At 43.7% G+C, this 19,310-nt stretch overlaps 1 protein-coding gene across 1 annotated transcript in view; it reads right to left on the bottom strand.

Moving 5' to 3' along the window:
- OTUD7A (OTU deubiquitinase 7A) overlaps positions 1 to 19,310 on the bottom strand; it is a 372,333-nt gene that overhangs the window by 47,384 nt on the left and 305,639 nt on the right. Inside the window, exons 7-9 of the mRNA XM_043554863.1 lie at positions 8,638 to 8,739; positions 4,952 to 5,079; positions 4,022 to 4,134 (exon numbers count right to left, since the gene is read on the bottom strand). Coding sequence (XP_043410798.1) covers positions 4,022 to 4,134; positions 4,952 to 5,079; positions 8,638 to 8,739 — 343 coding nt within the window. The remainder of the gene's footprint in view (positions 1 to 4,021; positions 4,135 to 4,951; positions 5,080 to 8,637; positions 8,740 to 19,310) is intronic.

The following is a 19,310-nucleotide window of genomic DNA, read 5'->3' on the forward strand; positions in this document are numbered from 1 at the left end:
TTCCCTGCCTGGACGCCAACCTGGTCTACACCCTTCTCCTTGGGCAAGCAGTGGACACACATCTCTGCCTCCAGGGTCTCTTGCCAGGTTCTGCCAGTGAGCCTGGGGGCCAGCCGCTATGAATCGTGCAGGAAAAAGAAAGAAAGAGGGCCAAGCTCATTCTTGAGTCTGCCCTTCAGTCCCTTCCAACCACTTCAGATACTTAAACTCCCCATGTTCTGGGGGAAGTAATGGATTTAAAAATGATATCAGGCCAGTGTCCATGCCAGGGAGAAGCTGACCCCCATCTGTGCCAGTACTAGGAGGCCAGAAGCTGGGCAGGGAGCAGGAGAGAGGGAAGGGCTCGTGCTGCTGCTGTTGCTACACTTGTCCCTCATCCCTGGGAACCAGGTTTCCTAGTGAGCCAGGTATAGGAGGGAACACAAAGAGGGCCATTTTAGTCTTTGTTACTATCACACCTGCAAACTCATTCTCTCTTGCTTAGCTCTCTCCTATCCCCAAATGAAACCTGGAAAATTTGTGTGGCTTGTCTGGCTGCTTCTCCTGGGGGCTGCCAGGCCCAGGCCATTTTGCTGTTTCTCACATCACTGCCTCCTCATTCTCTGGCTGCCATCCGTGACCCCCTGTGCAGTTGCCACAGGCCAGAGAGGAGAGGCTGAAAGTCCTTCTTGACTCTTCTTTTGGGTGCCCACTGGACTTGGTGGAGGCCCAAATGCTGACCCTGTTTTTATGGAGGTGCTTTTGTGGGTCTTGGGACCTCCCCACAGCTCACTGTCTCTGCCCTTAGTTCCCTGGACAGAGGTGGTGGCACCCTAATCTGATGTCTTGTGATCAGCCTTCTGGCCCGGCCTCTTGGGTTTACCCTCATTGTAGGCAGAGTCCTCCTGAAGACAGCCCAGCTTAGGCCTCATCCCAGGGTTCACTCCTGGTGCTCAGAAAGCATGCATGCATAGCTCTTAGCACTGCATAATCCTCCATGGCTGTGAGGACTTGGGAGCTGGCCAGCCTCAGCCTTCAGAGCCTTGGGGAAGACAGTGGGTACTAGTCTCTAAGGCCCTCAAGCCCCAGAGATGCCCCACATCTCTTAGCTCAATGTGAGGAGGGAAACCTCTTCTCTTTGCCCAGGGAAGATTGAGGCAAAATGCAGATACTGACAACTCACTAAAAAACAGTCTCTTTTGAACTTCTGAACCCCAAGGTTCAGAGCTCCACTCAGAGGTGGGAGCTCCATGGCAGGGGAGCCTCTCCTGGAGGGAGAGAACATACTGGTATTCTTGTTAGCTTGACCATATGAGAGTGGTCCAGAAGGAAGGGAAAGGTGAAAAGACCAGGTGAGAGAGACTAAAAGCTGGTGTCTCACGCAGAGCTCACACACGTTTACCAAACTAACATGTCAGAACCAAAAAAGCTTCATTTCTAGCAGTTCCTTGCCTCCTTCTGAGATTCACCTGTTGCTGTGGGATACAAGTGACCATCCCAAGCCCAAACATGGCCCTGTTGGCTGCAGACATCAGGCCAGAAAACTCTGAGCTCTGGCATGGGAGGGGCCATGGGGGTAATATTTGAGCTCCTGGAACCATTAAAAACTCAGGAGAAACCAGCCATGAGGGCTTGGACACCATCCTGAAGAGCATTTCCTTATTGTGGTCTGTGCAAATGGCCAGCAAAGAGGGGATGTTCCTGAAGGCCTGGCAGGTGTCAGAGTTCCCACCTGCATCAGGTATTGTCCACCCCTGCCTAGTACCTCTGTGCCCCTGATGGAAGAGGACGCTGGTAGCTTGTGTGATGTTTATTGGCTCCCCAAACCTGCTGGTCCAAGTTACAGTGGAGGGGGTTAAAAAAAAACAAGGGATCTCTTGTGGGGGGAATACCATCTTTCATCTAGCACTCACTGCCTAGACACATTTTTATCTTTACAACTGAGGCCAAATTTATGGTGAAGGGGTCCTGGGTGTGTGTGTGTGTGGGGGGGGGGTGGAATTTGGAAATGCATGAGAGCTACAGTTGGGTTGGCAGGTATCAGCCACACCAGAGCCCTCTTCTTGTGAGCTGGGGAGAGTGGGTAGCTAGTCCAATGCCTTCTGTCTCTCTCCCATTCCCTCAAAGTTTAAGAGAAGAACAGAGCTGCGGCCCAACACCAAGGAAGCCCCTCTGTTGTGGTCTTGCCCTGAGTTGGCAAACCTGAGTCCCATGGGAAGGAGACAGAAACAAACACTAGATACACCACTCTTTCAGCCCATCACTCAGCTCTGGGTCCTCTTGGTTCCCAGGGAGCAGGAGAAGCTGAGACTTTAAGAGCTAAGATACACCTGATCAGCTGTGTGACCATGTCCCAAGTGCCTCCTGGATGGGCGGGGGGACTCTGGGGACACAGGATATGGTGATGGTCACCTATTATTATTGTACCCCCCCATCCCAGAAGACACACTGGGGTAGAGTCAATCCACCTGCATCTGTGGCAGGTGCCAGAGAGGCAACAATGAAAGGGATGCCAAGGAATTCTTTAGGCACATCTCAGGCATGGCTTAGGAGGCATGGAAAAGCAGAGTGTGGAATTTTCAGGAATGAATTGAGTGTTTAGAATTTTGTGTCCTTAAATGTCCTAAATAAGATAGACTTTTGGGACTGACATGTCACATTATTAAAACAAAGTGAAAAAACAACCCCGTGGGAATTGTGTTTATGGGTTTCTGTACTGAAAGGCTTATCTTTGAGGGTCCCCAATATAGTGCCAGGCCCGGGAAGCCCCAGGCCCTGCTTGCTGGTGGCTGAGGGCTCAGAGGCCAAGATGTGGGGCCAGGACATACTCCCAGCACGGGCTGTCTACTGGCATCTGATCCTTTCTTGGGTCTCCTCAGTGTCAATACTCAGGCTTTCTTTCTTTCTTTTTTTTTTTTTCAAAGAGAGTATGTGATGTGTGAACAGTGGAGATAGAGGGAGAGGAAGAGAAAATCTTAAGCAGGCTCCCTGTTCAGCGTGGAACCTGACACAGGGCTTGATACCATGACCCTGGAATCATGACCTGAGCTAAAATCAAGAGTCAGATGCTTAACCGACAGAGCCACCCAGGCACCCCAAATGCTCAGGCTTACTTGTTTGGCTGAGACTTTTTCTAGGGTGACAGCTTGGCCCTTAACTTCAGTAGGTGTGAACCAAAGCACATACCTCCTTTGAAATGCTATGGCCACAGGTTTGGTGACTGTTTTGTTTGGCCACACTCTTCATTCTCATATTGGATGTTTAAGCTGTGTATTTAGGAACAAGTTACCCCCTACACGTGCACAAAGCCAAAATCTTTTTGCCAGTAATGTGCATAACATCTATGGAGCTCATTGGGAGATGCTTGGCTCACTTAATGACCTCTTGCTCTCAGTGTGATTTATTTATTTATTTATTTATTTATTTATTTATTTATTTTTAGTGTTTATTTGTTTTTGAGAGAGAGAGAGAGAGAGAGAGAGCATCTGAAGTGGGCTCTGCACTGCAGCAGCCAGCCTGATGCAGGGCTTGAGTTTACAAACCATGAGATCATGACCTGAACTGAAGTCAGATGCTCAACCAACTGAGCCACCCAGGCTCCCCTCAGTGTGACTTCTTGAAGTCAGGAATTAAATAGATACTTAGGTGGAAAAATTCCAAACCCAACTGCTTGAGGCTTCTGAGCCTGGTGAGTACAACAGCAGTGGTTCAGGGTCTCCCAAGTCACATGCCTCCTACAAAGGCTGGCTGAGCAGGGAGTCCTCTCTCCAGGACTGCCTGCAATGAGGAAGGGAAAACACTGGTGACCTTCATGCCTCTACCTGCAAAATGCATGCAAGGCTGTGTAAACTTATATCTGGCAGGGGTCCAGCCAGGCCTCACAACTCTGCCCTGAGTCCTTGAGGAGAATGTAGTGTCTGAAGGCAGGAGTCTTTGTGTTTCCCCCAGCCTGGGGTTACCACATGCTTCCTCAAGCCACTTCCCACGCTGGGTGGCCGGGAGCTCAAGGTGACCGCTGGGGAGGGGAAGGGGCAGCACTTACCCCCCGCCTGTGCCACCGTTCTTGCTGAAGTGCGTGCGTGGCTCGCTGGATGCCAATTTCAGTAGCTCAGTCCACTCCCGCTCCCATTCCTCCTCGGTGTACACCAGCCCTGACTGGCACAATGGAAGCCGGCTCAGGAGGTGGTGGGCCAGCCTCCTCACCCACCCCCCACTCCAGGTGAGCCTGGCGGCCCTGCTGGACCCCTGGTTCAGTCCAAGCCCAACCAACACCCAGGCTGGGCACCACCTGCTAGTGGCCACTGACTGTCCCCATATGCTATGGACAATATTTCTTCAGAATGCCCAGTCTCCAATTTCAATGCTGTTGGGGGTCCACCCAGAAACAAGGGTCATTCCCAGGGGGTAAGAATGACAAAACACAATCTGCACACACACCAGGCTTGGGGTTGACCATTAAAAAGTTTAAAGGGATGATGGGCCAAGTTCAATCAGAGAGCAGGCAGATTCTTCTTCTAGGACAGCAAAGTGCTAATGTCCCTCATCATCAGGAGGACTGGGATTCTCTCTGGATCAAGTACAAGAGCTGGGGCTGTAGACTGTGCCAGGACCGCCCTGTGGCTACACCTGGCCTTCAAGCCACCACCAGTAGTGACCAGACATAGGTGACTGCATAATTCATCATCCAAGCCAGGACACCTTTTGAGAGTGAAGGTGGTTGGTTTTCATAACTATGCAAGGACAGGCGGTGAGAGTGGACATGTTGTCACTGTGTGTGTGCCAGGGTCTGAGCTTTTGTAATGGGCACCTCTTCAGTGGGTTTAAATGGGGAAGGCTTTACTACTCCCAGAAGCCATTGTTGCCTGACCTCACAAGATGGACGTGGCCTTGGGGCACAGATCTGGACTTCACCATGGCCCACGGCTGTGCTTGGTGTGGGTCCCAGGCTCTGGACATCCCAGCAGGTACCAACCTCCTTGTTCTGCTGTGTCTGCTGCCACCTCCACCTTCGCTTTAGGGCTTCCCTTTCAGCTCCTGTCCTCATCATGGTGTAGAGAGCTTTCCGCAAAACCAGGTCCCGGTCGTGAAACCCCCACATTCCTGCAGTAGGAGGCCCATGAGGAGCAGAGGAGAGAGACAGGATGTGAGGAGGGGGACAAGTCAGTAGGTAACTCAGACTGCCACAACTTACCAGACCTGGCCTCCTGCATCTGCACACAAAGATAACTCATTAGTTAGCCATCAATTCCCCTGATTAGCTAGCAATTCCCCTCTGGTGTCTTTCCCCATTTCCCCTTGAAGCAGGTTGGTAAATGAAAGAGGATGTCCCCTTCTCAGGGGTGGGTGAAACAACAGTGGGTGAAACCAAATGCTGCCTCTTTCTGGGACCCTTGGCAAGACACTTTGAATTTCACAGGTTTGTTTTGAGGGACCTCATGTTCACCATCCAGCTCTTGTGTTTGAGTGAGAGATAGTCTCTGTGGATAAACTGGTGATGTGTCCTCACATGGGGTCTCGAGCCAGGATGGCAATCAGACCCTGGTTTCATCTAGGGTCTGCCACATCTGATGTCTCTGCCCTAAGGCATCTCAGCCTCCTGAGAAGCAGAGCATCAGTGGACACCACTGCAAACATCTGGACCTAAGAGAAAGTACCTGCTTTTGAGGTAGAAGGTCTTTCTCCCTTACCCCTTCCCTGGCCTTTGCTGGGTGTTGAGGGATTATAAGGAAAACCAGCCATTTCTGAGTACATTCTTGGGGCAGGTCAGATGTGGTCAAGAGACTCAACAAATGAAACAAACAGTAATGAGAGGTGCGGCTCTTGCTGTGGGGAAAGAGTGGGGGAATCTATCCATCCATCCATCTATCCATCCATGCATACATATCCATCCATTTAATTAAATGGCATTAATTCTACTTAATTAATTCTGAACTCATTTCATAAAAGGGGTGAGACACCATTCTGGTCATTGGCAATACCCACAGCAGCAATCAGGACAGACTAAGTTCCTAAAATCTCACAGAGCACACACAGGGGGAAGGTGGAGCAGCCATTGAATTAGCACATAACAAACCACCTCAGGGACAGCGGCACCATAAGGGGAGATGAAGCAGGCCAACGGGATGCTGGTTGGCATTGGTCATGGTGTGAATGGAGACATCAGAGCATAGACTCGAGTGGGTATAGGAGGGAGCTGGGTTGCCATTCCAGGCAGAGGGGCAGGCCAGGCACCAGCCCCAAGGGGTGCCCACGTGGAATACTTCAGAAACGGCAAGAGGGAAAGGTGGCTGGGGGGAGAATCAAGCAGACAAGGTGAAGAGTGAAAAGGTGGACTTTTAAGTGAGCTGAGGGCCCCTGGAGAGCTTTCACAAGAGGAGTGACCTGCACTGACCTAATCTTTAAAGGCTCAATCTGGCCATGCATCCTTTAGTGCAAAGGTATGCAATAACCAGGGGCTGCTATGGGCTTTCCATCAAGAGAGGCTTTTGTCTTTTTCTACAACATAGACGGAGGGCAGTGGCCATTAATGCTCCTGTTATAAACAGGCCAAGCTGATCTTACTCATCCCTCAGACCTGCGTGTAGTCGCCTCTCAGGACTCTCCCAGGTAGGGCAAGTCCAGTCTCAGCTGGACTCCATGGCTCCTTGTTCAGGTCTCTCTTGCAAAGAGGGTCTCTCTGCCCCATGGATGTTTGCTTATGAGTCTGGCTTTAGGATTACTGTCATTTCTGTGTGTGCCCCCCAACCCTAGGTCAGTGTCAGGCCTGGTATGCAGGTTTAATAAGCACTGCTGGTCAGTGTTGCGTGGCTGCTTTGGGCAGTGCTGCCCCTTCCTGTGGGGTTTAGCAATTGGAGTACAAAAGGAAAACAAGGTACCAGGAGAAAAGAACCAATTGGCCATGAGCCCCAGACTCAGCCATGGCCCAGCCTCTTCAGCAGCTGGAACAAGGCTGGCCATGGGAGGCTTTCTCTTCCTAGGCAGAGAGGAGGCCCACTGTGCTCACTGAGAAAACGTCTGCCCTTAGACCAGACCACAGTGGCATGTGACCTGATTTGTGTCTTTGCCCACCTGTAGTGCTGAGAGGAGCAGTGCCTCTGCACACTTCAGTTTCTGAGGGCCAAAGGCATTTCCTTTGTAATGAGGCGGTTGTTTGACAAAGATGAGAGATTTCTTTTGTGTTCTTTCGAGATTTTACACACAACAAAGTGAAGAAATGTGTTCCACAGCAGGGGAATAGTTAATACATTATGATGAAATATGACACAACTACCAAAACATAAGAAATTCACAATATGATTTTAAGGGAAAAATGCTGGATTCCAAACTGTGAACACTGTGAGATCATAATTTCACTGGAAGAAGAGACAAAATACACCAAAACATTAAAAGTGGCCCTTTCTGGGTGGTAGAATTGTTGATTTTTATTTTCTTACTGTGATGAATGTGGAATACTTTTATAATGCCAACAAACAGAAATGTGTTCTCTCTGGAATGGAAAGGAAGCAGGTAGGTGGGAGCCTTTGTGTCCCCCATCACCCCTGGCCAAGCCTGTGGAATGTGGCCCCTTGCTCTGAGGCTCCATTCTCCTCAGAGGCTCTCAGGCCCCTTTGCAGACCCAATGCATTTCCCTCTGTGGGTTTTAGGCATCTCACTTCTGTCCACTTGTTGCTGGAAAGGCCTCACCACAGGGCCAAAGAGAGGTTTGGGGTCCAGCCCTTGCTCTGGGTCATAGGATCAACTGTATTTACCTGGGGAGGGGAGTTTGACCAACAAGGAATATTCCAATATGCCAACTAAGAATATTCTCATTTGAAAGTCCCATCTATGGAGAGATCCTTCATTATAGGACTGAGGAGGACAGCCAGCTCTTGATGCCTGGGTCCCTGGCACAAATCCAGGCCTGTCTGTTAAAAGTGATCTGGCTTTATGTGTATAAGGCTGGGTCTAGAAGGGGTGCTTGAGCTTCCAGAAAGTCTACCATTGGGCCCTCAGTTATTCAAATAGTGACACTCATGCCTGTGCACCTGCTGGGATGGCTTTTTGCAACCAGGAAGCACACAACTCTGCTGAAGGTTGCTGACCTCTCTGCTTTATATTCCAATTACATAGATTCCCCTGTGATTTCCCCAAATGATATCTACGTCTTTTTGTCAGTCCACGTGCATGGACTGCTGTCAGTGTGGTGGCTCTGTACCTACCCAACCTAATGTACTACTCCCCAAACTTCCTGCTCAAGCCCAACCAAGCTCAGACCTGCTTCCAAACATCCTGTTAATTCCTGCCTTCATGCTTTTCCATGCAGTCTCCCTACCTGAAGTGTCCTTTTTTGTATTATTTCAGGTCCTTCAAGTCTCAGTAAAATCCTGCCTCCTCCAGGAAGTCCTCTTTTATTGTTCTAGGTCATGATGTCTAATCCCCATCACTGCAGCTCATGATTAGGCCTCTTTCTTTTATATTAGGTTTTTTCTCATGTGTGCTCTGTGTTCTCACCAAGCCTGCCAACTACTTGACAAGAAGGGCTGAATTGTTGCCTCCATCCCTTGGGGACTCTTCCAGCTGAGTGATGTGCATGGCTCTACTTAGCATAGGTCTGTCCTTTAACAATGATCAGAGCAGGCCTGGGGTGCTGCCACCCTCTGTCTCTGTTGTAGAGCTTACCCAGAGAGGCGGCGTGTAAAAGGCAGTTCCCATCTCCTGTAGTGGCCAAAGGAAGAAGCCGTTTACAGCTCGTGCACACGGTGGACCACCAGTTCAGGCGACCTGAAACAGAAGTTCACTTTAGAAGAGAATCCCAGAATAGACCATTTGAATGTTTGCTAAGTAAGCATAGACATCAGCAGATGATTTTTGAGAGGGTTCTAGAAAACTTCAGTGGGAAAGTAGAACATTATGGCTATTTTCTCTTTAAGATAAGAAACGGTCAAATCCTTCCATCAATTAGCAAGAGGATTAAGACACTCAAGGGCAAAGCCTTTTCTCCTTGAATTTGGGAACATTTTATACACACACACACACACACACACACACACTTTCTCTGTGTGTAATTTCCTTGAACACAATTTCCCTTTCTGAAAGTTATTTTTTTCTCTTATACCATCCTTTTTTGATGCATACATACCTCCAAAAGTATGGTTTACATTTAATTTAACATATCCAAACCATTATAGCTACTTAGGTATATTCCTGTTAAATCTCATTAACACATCCAGAGACTTCTGCTTCCAGGAAGATGGAGTAGACATACTTTCTCCTATTCCTTATCTTAAGTACAACTAAAAATCATGGACATCATGTGTAAAATAACACAGGAAGACTTAAAAGTGGAGGAAGGGGCAGACTGACTGGGAACTTGGGATCTGAGAAGCAACATGGTGGTAGGTTCTCTGGAGTTTCTTTTTGCCCCCAAATCCCAGACCAGGTACTGGAGAAGTTGGCAACCTGGAGACACCAGTGGGGGCAAAGGAATCACACTCTCTCTAGACAGTATTCAAGGAAAGGGGCAGCTTAGGAATACAGACAGTAACTGCTCTATTTCAGTCAAGAGCCACAGAAGAAACTATACCTCATCATCATCTCTGCCAGCAAAGGGCAAGAGGGGAGATGAAACTTCCAGCCTTAAGAGACATAATGAGCTACTCACCACCCGTTCCCCCAGTGCCAGATGGTGTCAGAGAATGTTGAAATCATTGCCAGCAACTCAGCCCTGCTGGGTGATAATATGGACTCCACCCCCCACCAACTGAGAACATATGGAGAACTTGGCCTTTCACACCTCTCTGGTGGCAATAAAGTCCCTCTGCTCCCTCCCAGCAGTACAAGAAGCCCATGCCTTCACAGGTGTCAACAGAGGCAGAGTGGAGAACCTGTGCTTCTACCCTATTCTGGCAGTTATTACCAATCTACAACTCCAGACATCAGATGAACAGAAAAGGAGAACCCATCCGACCTGCAGTAAAGAATACTAAAGGGATACAGTAGAGAATACTGCAGGGTGCAAAGAAGGAATAAATGGGCTTTAAAAGGCATGTATGTTGGTAAATGTAAATAAATATTAGCTGTTTAAAGCAATATCATAAATGCCTTTTTGAGGATTAAAGTATATGTAGAATTAAAGCACATGACAGCAATAACACAAAATACGGAAATGTGTAATAAATGACATAAATCCTAAGACCCTTACATTGACCACCAGGAAGTGGTAAAAGGGCCAACTTAAAGTAATTCTAATAGCTTGACAGTGGGCTTTGGAAACTATAGGGTAACCACTACAAGAATAATAAAAGAATGTATAACTGACAAGCAAGTAGTGGGGAAACCAGAATAATAAATATTCTTAAATAATTCAAAAGAATAATAGAGAGAAGAAAAAGGAGACACAATAAAACACAACATAATAAACAACAAGATAATGGATTTGAACCAAAATATATCTGTATTTATATTAAATGTGAGTGAGCTAAATACTCCAATTAAAAGATACTGTCAACCTTGTTTAAAAAAACAAGTATATGCTGCTGACAAAAGACACCATAAACATAATGACACAGAAATGTAACAGTAACTAGGTAAAGATACAACATTCAAAAACTAGGCAAAGGGGCTCTTGGGTGGCTCAGCTGGTTAAGTGTCTGACTCTTGATTTTGGCTCAAGGTCATGCTCTCGTGGTTCATAAGATTGAGTCCCACATCAGGCTTTGCCCTGACATCATGGAGCCTGCTTGGGATTCTCTCTCTCCTTCTCTCTCTACCCCTTCCCCCTCAAGCTCTCACTCCATCTCTCAAAATAAATAAATTTAAAAAAAAACTTTGAAAAATAAAAAAAAAAGCAAAAATAAAGCTAGTGAAGTCCTATTGATATCAGATGTAGGTGACATTATTAAGGCACAGGATAAATGGATATTTCATAAATATGGCACAATAAAGTCAAATGTAAAATATAACAACACTTAATGTATATATACCTAAGACTTAGTCTAAAATATATATAAAGCAAAAATTGATAGACTCAAGAGAGAAATAAACAAACCCCAAAGTCAAAACTGGAGGTTTTTAACCAAATTCTCTTGATAAATGATAGACTCAATAAACAAAGACTTCAGTAGAGATTAAATAGAATTCAAGAATTTGACATGTATATAACTTGACATATATATAACACTTCACCCACAGACTGCAAAATAATTACACTTTTTTTTTCAAGTCACATGGAATATTTTCCAATATTGATCACACATTGGGCTATAAAAAAGTGTCAACAAATTTCAAAGGATTTGAAATCATTCATAGTATGTGCTCTGGTCATAATAAAAATAGGTTAGAAATCAATGAGAAAAATCAAGAAAAGTAGCCATCTTGGGCTGCTATAACAAAATACCACAGACTGGGTAGCTTAAAAAACAGACACTTATTTCTCACAGTTGTAGAGGCTGAAAGTCCCAGACTGAAGTGCTGGCTGATGTGGTTCCTGATGAGAACCCTCTTCCAGGTTTTCAGGTGGCAGACTTCTTGCTGTGTCCTCTCATGGTGGACAGTGAACTCTGATCTTTTCCTCCTCTTGCAAGGACACTAATCCCATCATGGGGGCCCCATCCTCATGGCCTTATCTAAACTTAATTACCTTTCAAAGGCCCTACTGCCAAATACCATCAATTAGGGATCAGGGTTCCAACATAGGGATTTAGGGGGGACAAAAACATTCAGTCAATAGAAGTACCCAATAAGGCAGTTTGTTCACTGAATGTGGCTGTCCCCCAAGGGGACTACCCTTTCAACTGCTTTCTAGGTAATGAGCAAGATGAACAGTATAGGAGTTATATAGACCTGTTTTGAAAATTCAATTCCTCCCTGGCCATTTATGGCTATGTTGCTTCTTTTTTTCTGTAGTGGAAACCCTAGGCTGGTCTGTCTGGCACACCCTCTGGGTGGAAGTTTAGCCAAAAGGGAACCTAGGGGATTCATACTTAGTTATGATTCAGTTTTATAAAAATACTTTGTCCTTCTTATGGCTAACCTTTGTGGATGAGAGGTACAGTTGTGATTAGGAAGAGATTGAAAAAGAAATAGGTAAGTTACAGGCATTGTGATGGCATAGGCCAATCTTGTGATAGAGGGGAGAAGCAACAACTCTAGCATGTGGGGAAAGAACATATCAGACTGCAGAATGTGTAGGGGAGGGAAGTACATTGATCATGTTTTACTTCTTAGGACCACCTTGTAGGTTTCCACATGAAGAAAAATTCTCCTGTGGGATATCCCAGATGTTGCACATGCCTCAAATATAGCAGAATCTTTCTCCTGTGACTGAGAAGTCTCAGGGTTTCTGCCAGCATCCATGAAGCCATGGAAGGCTAATTTATTAGCTTTCAAGTAAAACTTTGGACATCTCACAGTTATTGACAAAAAACATAGGCCTCATAAAATACAAAGTTTACTATCCATCAGGGGAGGAAGGTCCCACAAAATACAATAGGATGGGTTGAAAATATTAGAAGAACAGGAATGAACACAAAGTAGCCTGAGCCTTACCAGGACTGAAACCCGGCCTCAACTCATCGTTCTGTGGCCGGAGTAAGGTAATCAGCCACAGAAGGTGAAGAGTGAGCCCTTTATACAGGAGGACAACATCATTTGGAGTCTCTGAAATTTTATATTCACAAGGTCTACAAGGCAAGTAAAAAATTACCAGGTATGCCAAATCCAAACAAAAACAAAAAACAAAAACCAACCAAACAATAAACCCCAAGAGTAACTGACTGAAAACCAAAAGGGAAAAATGGGGTAAGAGAAAAAGGCAAACAGATTATCCACATTTTGAAGTTATCTGACAGAGACTTTAAGTCACTATAATTAGTATGTTCAAGAAAATAGAAAAAATGAGGCAGAAGCAATATTTGAATAGATAATCATCAAGAATTCTCTAAAATTGATTAAAGACACAATTTTTAGAGGGTCTGTAAATTCCAAAAAGAATAAATACAAAGTAAATGGCATATAGTGAAAATTAGAAAATTAGAGAGAAACTCTTAAAAGCAGAGGAAAAAGAGAACTATTACATACCTAGAGGAATAGTGATATAAGCCTACACAGAGTGGAATGAGAACATCAAAGTGCCAGAAGAAAATAACTTCCAATCTAGAGTTCTATACCCAGCAAAACTATCCTTAAACACTGAAATTGCCAGGAATGTAAGGTAACTTCCTCAATCTGGTATAGGTCACCTATGAAAAGCCTGCAGCTAACAGGATACTTAATAGTAAGATATTGGATGATTTCAACCTCAGATGGGGAACAGTACTCAATATTGATGATGGTCTGAACCTGTGCAATAAGGTAAGATGTTATGATAGAAAAGAAATGAATAGAACTGCACTTATCAGTAGATTACATAATTGTTTATATAGAAAATACTTAGTAATCTACCAAAACACTCCTAAGCCTAATAAGGGAACTTATATTTAGCAAGATCTCAGGAAGCAAGGTTATCTACAGGTATCATTTATATTTCTATTAAGTAGCAATATATGATTTAAAAAATGAAATAAAAAATGCAATACTTAGACATAACTCTCATGAAAAATGTTATATCTAGACTGAAAATTATAAAAATATAATACATTCCTGAGAAGATGTAAAGATTTAAATAAGTGGAGAGGGTAATTGTGCACATAGACTGAACTCCTTAATGATTCTGCATTCTCTCCAAGTTGATCTATAGATTTAACATAACCCCATGCAAAACTCCAGAAGCTACTTTTTATAAGTTGACAACTTGATTCTAAATTTACATGGATTAAAAAAAAGACCTAGAACAGCCAAAATAATCTTGAAGCAGAACAAAGTTGGAGGACTTACAGTTCCTGATTTGACAGCTGATTATAATGCCATAGTAATCAAGACAGTGTGCATATAAGAGAGACAACTAGATCAATGTGACAAAATATACAGACCAGAACAGACCCACACATTTATGATGACTTAATTTTTTTAATGTTTTTATTTTATTTTTGAAAGAGAGAGAGACAGACAGACAGACAGAGAGACAGAGAATCCTAACAAGGCTCCACACTCAGTGAGGAGCCTGAAGAAGGGCTTGATCCCACGACCCTGGGATCATAACCTGGGCTGAAGTCAAGAGTCGGATGCTCAACCCACTGACCCCCCAGATGCCCCTTATCTTATATTTCTAATGTTATGGGAAATTACTGTTGATGTATCTTTGTTTTCTAAAGAAGCATAGTTGAGATACAATGCTATATTAGTTTCAGGTGTATACCACAGTGATTTGACAATTCTAAACATTAATCAATACTAACCCCAGTAAATGTAGTCACCATCTCTCACTATGCAACGTTATTACAATATTATGGACTATATTGCTTATGCTGTATTTTTCATCTCCATGATTTATAACTGGAAGTTTGTACCCCTTAATCCCCTTTACCTATTTTATCCATCCCCCTCCCCCCTCTCCTCTGGCAACTACCAACTTGTTCTCTGTATTTAAGTCTGTTTATTTTGTTTTTCTTTGTTTTGTTTTCATATTCCACATGTAAGTGAAATAATATGGTGTTTGTGTGTCTGGGAAACTATCTCTCCTTTAAATACGAATGGTAATCTTGCCACATACAGTATTCTTGGTTGTAGATTTTTTCCTTTTAGCATTTTGACTATATCAGGCTACCATATGGTATTTGTGACATATTATTTTTTATTTGGGGAACAGAATATAAAAGCCACCTCTTGGGCCTTCAACTCTGTGGAATTTCCATCAAGTGAGAATGTTTCTAATAGATATTTCCAAGAAGTTGTGAAAACACTTGATTATTTTTTTTAAGAAAGGGAATAATACTAATAGGATTGGAAGCATTGGGGGGCATCACATTATTTACATTCCAACAAGCCTTCTGTCATTATTGAGAATTAATTTTAATAAAGGGTGTTACTGCTTTCAGTCATCAATAACGAAATATGAAGGGCAAGAGTTACAAGTAATGCTGGGCGTTAAGGCTCTCAAAAGTACATGTAGTCCAGAGTTGGGAGAGTTATTGCTTAACAGATTACCACATTAACAAAGTTTAATATAATAAACCGTGTCAATAATGTGTTTAAACTGGATACCTATCTCCTCTACAGTGCTTCTTGGTTAAGATTCAGTAACTGGATTTAAATGGTAAGTGGTTTTATTCATATTAAATAATTGTACCCTCAATTCTAAATGAAAACATGTACTAAAATTAACACTACAAAATTAAACGGACAAGCCTCTATTATTGATGATGCTAATGCTTATGTTAACAAATTGGTGTATTCTCACCACTTGCAAATCATCTTATTAAAGCTAAATGAGAAATGCAATTAAGGGTCTTAACTGACAGTGCCACTGGATAACCAGTCAGAGACACAATTAGAAATAACATGCCATCAGTTGGTAACTTCTTTTTTTTTTTCCAGGCTATGAAATAGCAACTTGTCTCACCTGACTTTTTCAAAGCTTTTTAAAACATCCAGGCTGGGAGACATTAAAACTGGGTTGCCACAGAACGAAAGAAAATTACAAGATTCTCGCACAGCATTAACAGAGTGGCTGTCACCTGAAAACCCAACACATTTAATATTAAAGTGGGATGGCCCCATTCATCCTCTGAATTTGTTTGAGGCTGACAGAGGCTCCTCTCAAGAGCCAGTGGGTACAGGGGTGTTAGCAGAGAAACAGGGGAAGGACAGGGAGGTGATATGCTAATGAGGCAGGTGATCTACATTAATGGGCAGACTCCATGGTATGCCCATCTAATAGTATTCCCTTCCATTCTTGCTCATAGAACGCTGCTATGTCTGGTGTTTTTTTAGGGAAGACAAGATTCCTTCCCTGTTCTGTGGAACAAATGTTGCTAGGAACAAGACAATACATGCAATTCCATGATCCTTGCCAGGGACCGTGTTGGTGTGGCCACATACTGTCACTCAGCCTAGAAGATGGAAAAGAAATCTGCTGGGGCAGCTACTAGGAAAGTGTTGTTCATCCTTCAAAAGGAACATAGACAGGGCCTCTCCATCCCTTCCCTGAATACTGTTGTGTGAGGATATGTTGCCAGATGCATCTACAGCCATGTCGTATCCTGAATGGAGGCAGCACTGACCTGCTGAGGATAGAAGGGCAGAAATCTGGGTCCTTGCTGACACTGAGGAGCTGCCAGCCTTACCATGAGCTTCCCTGTCCTCAGACTTCCTGTTCTGTGGGATAGTGATGGATTCTTGGCTGAAGGTCCTGCTGGCTTGGGTTACTGTCTCCTGCTCACTGCAGGGCTGACAATAAATCACTCAGCTCTGCATGGGAGGGTGCACATTCCCATTTTACAGACAAGGAAACAGGCTCAGGGAGTCAATGAACATGCCAGGGTGCACTGAATCTTAAAGGGGCCGTTGGTCATCCAGGGCAAAATCAGATCATGAACAAAGCTGATCTAATTTACTTGGACACGGTTGAGTTTGTCGGCAAGACAGTTTTAACTTCTGTGAGCTGGTATGATTTCAAAAAATATATTCTTCAAATAAGTAGTGGAGCTGAAGCTCAAATTTGTTACTCTGAAGTCATAGACCTAGTCTTTCTACTATGCTTCCTTAGAGAAACAAGGGTTGCTCATTCTCCTTTTCTGGCTCTTGCTCTTGCTGTGTCTTGCTTGATTTTCTCATTCCATTTTTTTTAAGTTTACTTATTTTGGGAGAGAGAGCATGTGCATGAGAGCTGAGGAGGGGCAGAGAGAGAATCCCAAGCAGGCTCTGAGCTGTCAATGTGGAGCCCCATGCAGGGCTCAAACCCACAAACCATGAGACCTGAGCTGAAACTGAGAGCCTGATGCTTAACCGACTGAGCCACCCAGGCACACCTCATTCCATTTTTACTATTAAAATTTTGAAGAGTGCCGAGGGAAGTACACCCATCATGCAGAACCAGGCCCCTGTGAACCCTTGAACCCTCTGTCGTATTTACTTTAGCTCTTGCCTTTTGATGTAAAAGAAAAAATTAAAGATTAAGTTGAAGTTCCCTTGATGTGTCTCCCCAGTTTTCATTCTCATTCCTCCTTCCCCAGCAGTACCACTACATGACTTTGGTGATCTTTGCATTATAGAACATAAAAACAGATACATTAAAGGTTGAAAAATGTGTGTTGTGCACGAGGCTTCTTCCTCTGCCTCTGGTTCCCACAATCAAAACCATGCTATTTCCTTCTTTCTCATATTCCTTCCTCCCTCTCTCCCTTTGTTCCATTCCCTTCTACTTCTGTCTCTGCCCACAATGCCACTCGTTGGGATTGCCAGTGTTCAGGCAGAGAAGGATCATTCCCTTTCTTTTCCCATAGAGCACACAGATCAGACAGTCCACTGCTCTGACCTCTCTTTGTTCCAACGACTCTTCCAGGAACTGGGAGAGTAAGCCAGAGTCATATGGCCCCTGGGGAGACGTGGTGGGGAATAAGTCCCATTGGGTCATTCAAGAATGGGTTATGAAATAATAGGCTGGTACCCTTGAAAAAAATCTGAAAAACAAAAGAAAAGATAGGGGCGTATTCTTTAAAAGAGGCAAAAGAGATATAACCAAAAGCAACGTAAGAATTTTGGTTGGGTCTTGGAATGAAAAAAAATTAGAAATGAGATTTTGGGGCTAATTGGGAAAATGTGAATACAGACTCTATGTTAGATAGCATACTAAGTAAATGTTTATTTTTCTAAGGAGTGACAGTGTTCTGGCTTCATAGGAGAATTTTCGGATACTTACAATACACATTCAAAAGGTTCAGAAAAAAAGTTAGAGGCCAGGTTTTGTGTGGTAGGTGTGCTTCCCTTGGCACTTTTCAACACTTTCACAGTAAAAATAGAATGAAAAAAAAAAGAGCTGAAGCAAACATGACCTAACTGAAAACTGGTGACTCTGGCCACAAAGTTAATAGGTACTAATCTTTCAGCTTTCCTGCAGATTTGAAAATGTTTAAAACAAAAAGAATGCCATGTGAGTTTGTTTTGGTTTTACACTTGTAAATGGAGAAACTCTATTCTGGTGCCAAAGACAATATCTATATAAATTAACTCATTTGTCTTGATTTAGTTTTAAAAAAGTGGTTGAATTCAGTTAAACACACTCGGGGGGAATCTAACTGGTGCAGTGACTAGTTTTACTAAATTTTTCTCTTCAATAGATGAGTTGGAATTTTTACAGTTTGGTTATAATTTTTGTATCTTTCAGAGACACACAGCCCTGAAGCTTACAGGTGATTTCTCTGATGTGTCTCAGGTCGATCCCCTTTTGCACCCATGAGGACAGCATTAATAAATCATCATCCTTTTCAAGGCAGACATGCTAATCAATCATCAGTCTTTCCACAAAGGAAACAGAAGACCACTCATACTTTTCAATTCAGAGCTCTGTGCGATAATGACCAATTGTTTCATGTTGACAATGGGGACATAATGAATTATTCACCCAAAAAGCAGGCTTTGGAAATCCTACTCCTGTAGATCTGAGGCCAGAGTATGAGATAGTCAAGGGCTCAGAGAGGTAGCCAGCGGAGTGGTTAAGCACAGGGACCCGGAACTAGATTTTCTGAGTTCAAATCTCAGTTTCACTATTTTTTAGAAGGGTGACCTGGAGAAGTTATTTTGACTAATGTCTCAGTCTCCTCTTCTGAAAAAGAGTAGAATTTTTATGAACAATATGTTATTTACTATTTGGGAGGCACTTAAAACAGGGTTTGGCATATAGAAAGTACCATATATGTGTTTTTCTCAAAACAGGTCCAAAAACCTGGGTTAAAGTAAGGAATGTATTTATGCATAATCTAATGAGTGAATAAATGAACCACACCCTTTTGGATTAAACAGTACCTTCACATACCAAGGTCCTTTTGAGGGTAAGCAAAGAGTTGCTTTTGCATTTATGGAGGAGAAGTCTAAGGGAGACTCTTTGCACTCAGACTGCCCAGGGCTGCTCCGTGAGGTCTTCTGAGGCACGATGAGGCAAGGACCAGAAATTAGAGGCGCTGTTTAGAAGTTTGTACAGCAATGGGCCTTGCTGCTATACTTTCATTGAATTTATAAAAGTATTGGTTCAGAATAAATTGAAAGCTTAAAAAATGGTCTGTCAGTACAGAGAGCTTGAGAAACCCTACTAGAGGTCCCCAGAAATGCAAATTTCACCCTTGAATCAAGTTAAACTTTTTGCCTACATTCACTGTTTAATTTGTAGTATTGGTAGAAAGACGCTTTAAAGAAAAAAGTTTAATAAGTCTGAGGGGAAAGGAATCACATTAGGAATATAAGAAAAGAGGAGGAGCCAAGGT

Source organism: Prionailurus bengalensis, chromosome B3 (assembly GCF_016509475.1).
Source record: "Prionailurus bengalensis isolate Pbe53 chromosome B3, Fcat_Pben_1.1_paternal_pri, whole genome shotgun sequence".
NCBI lineage: Eukaryota > Metazoa > Chordata > Mammalia > Carnivora > Felidae > Prionailurus > Prionailurus bengalensis.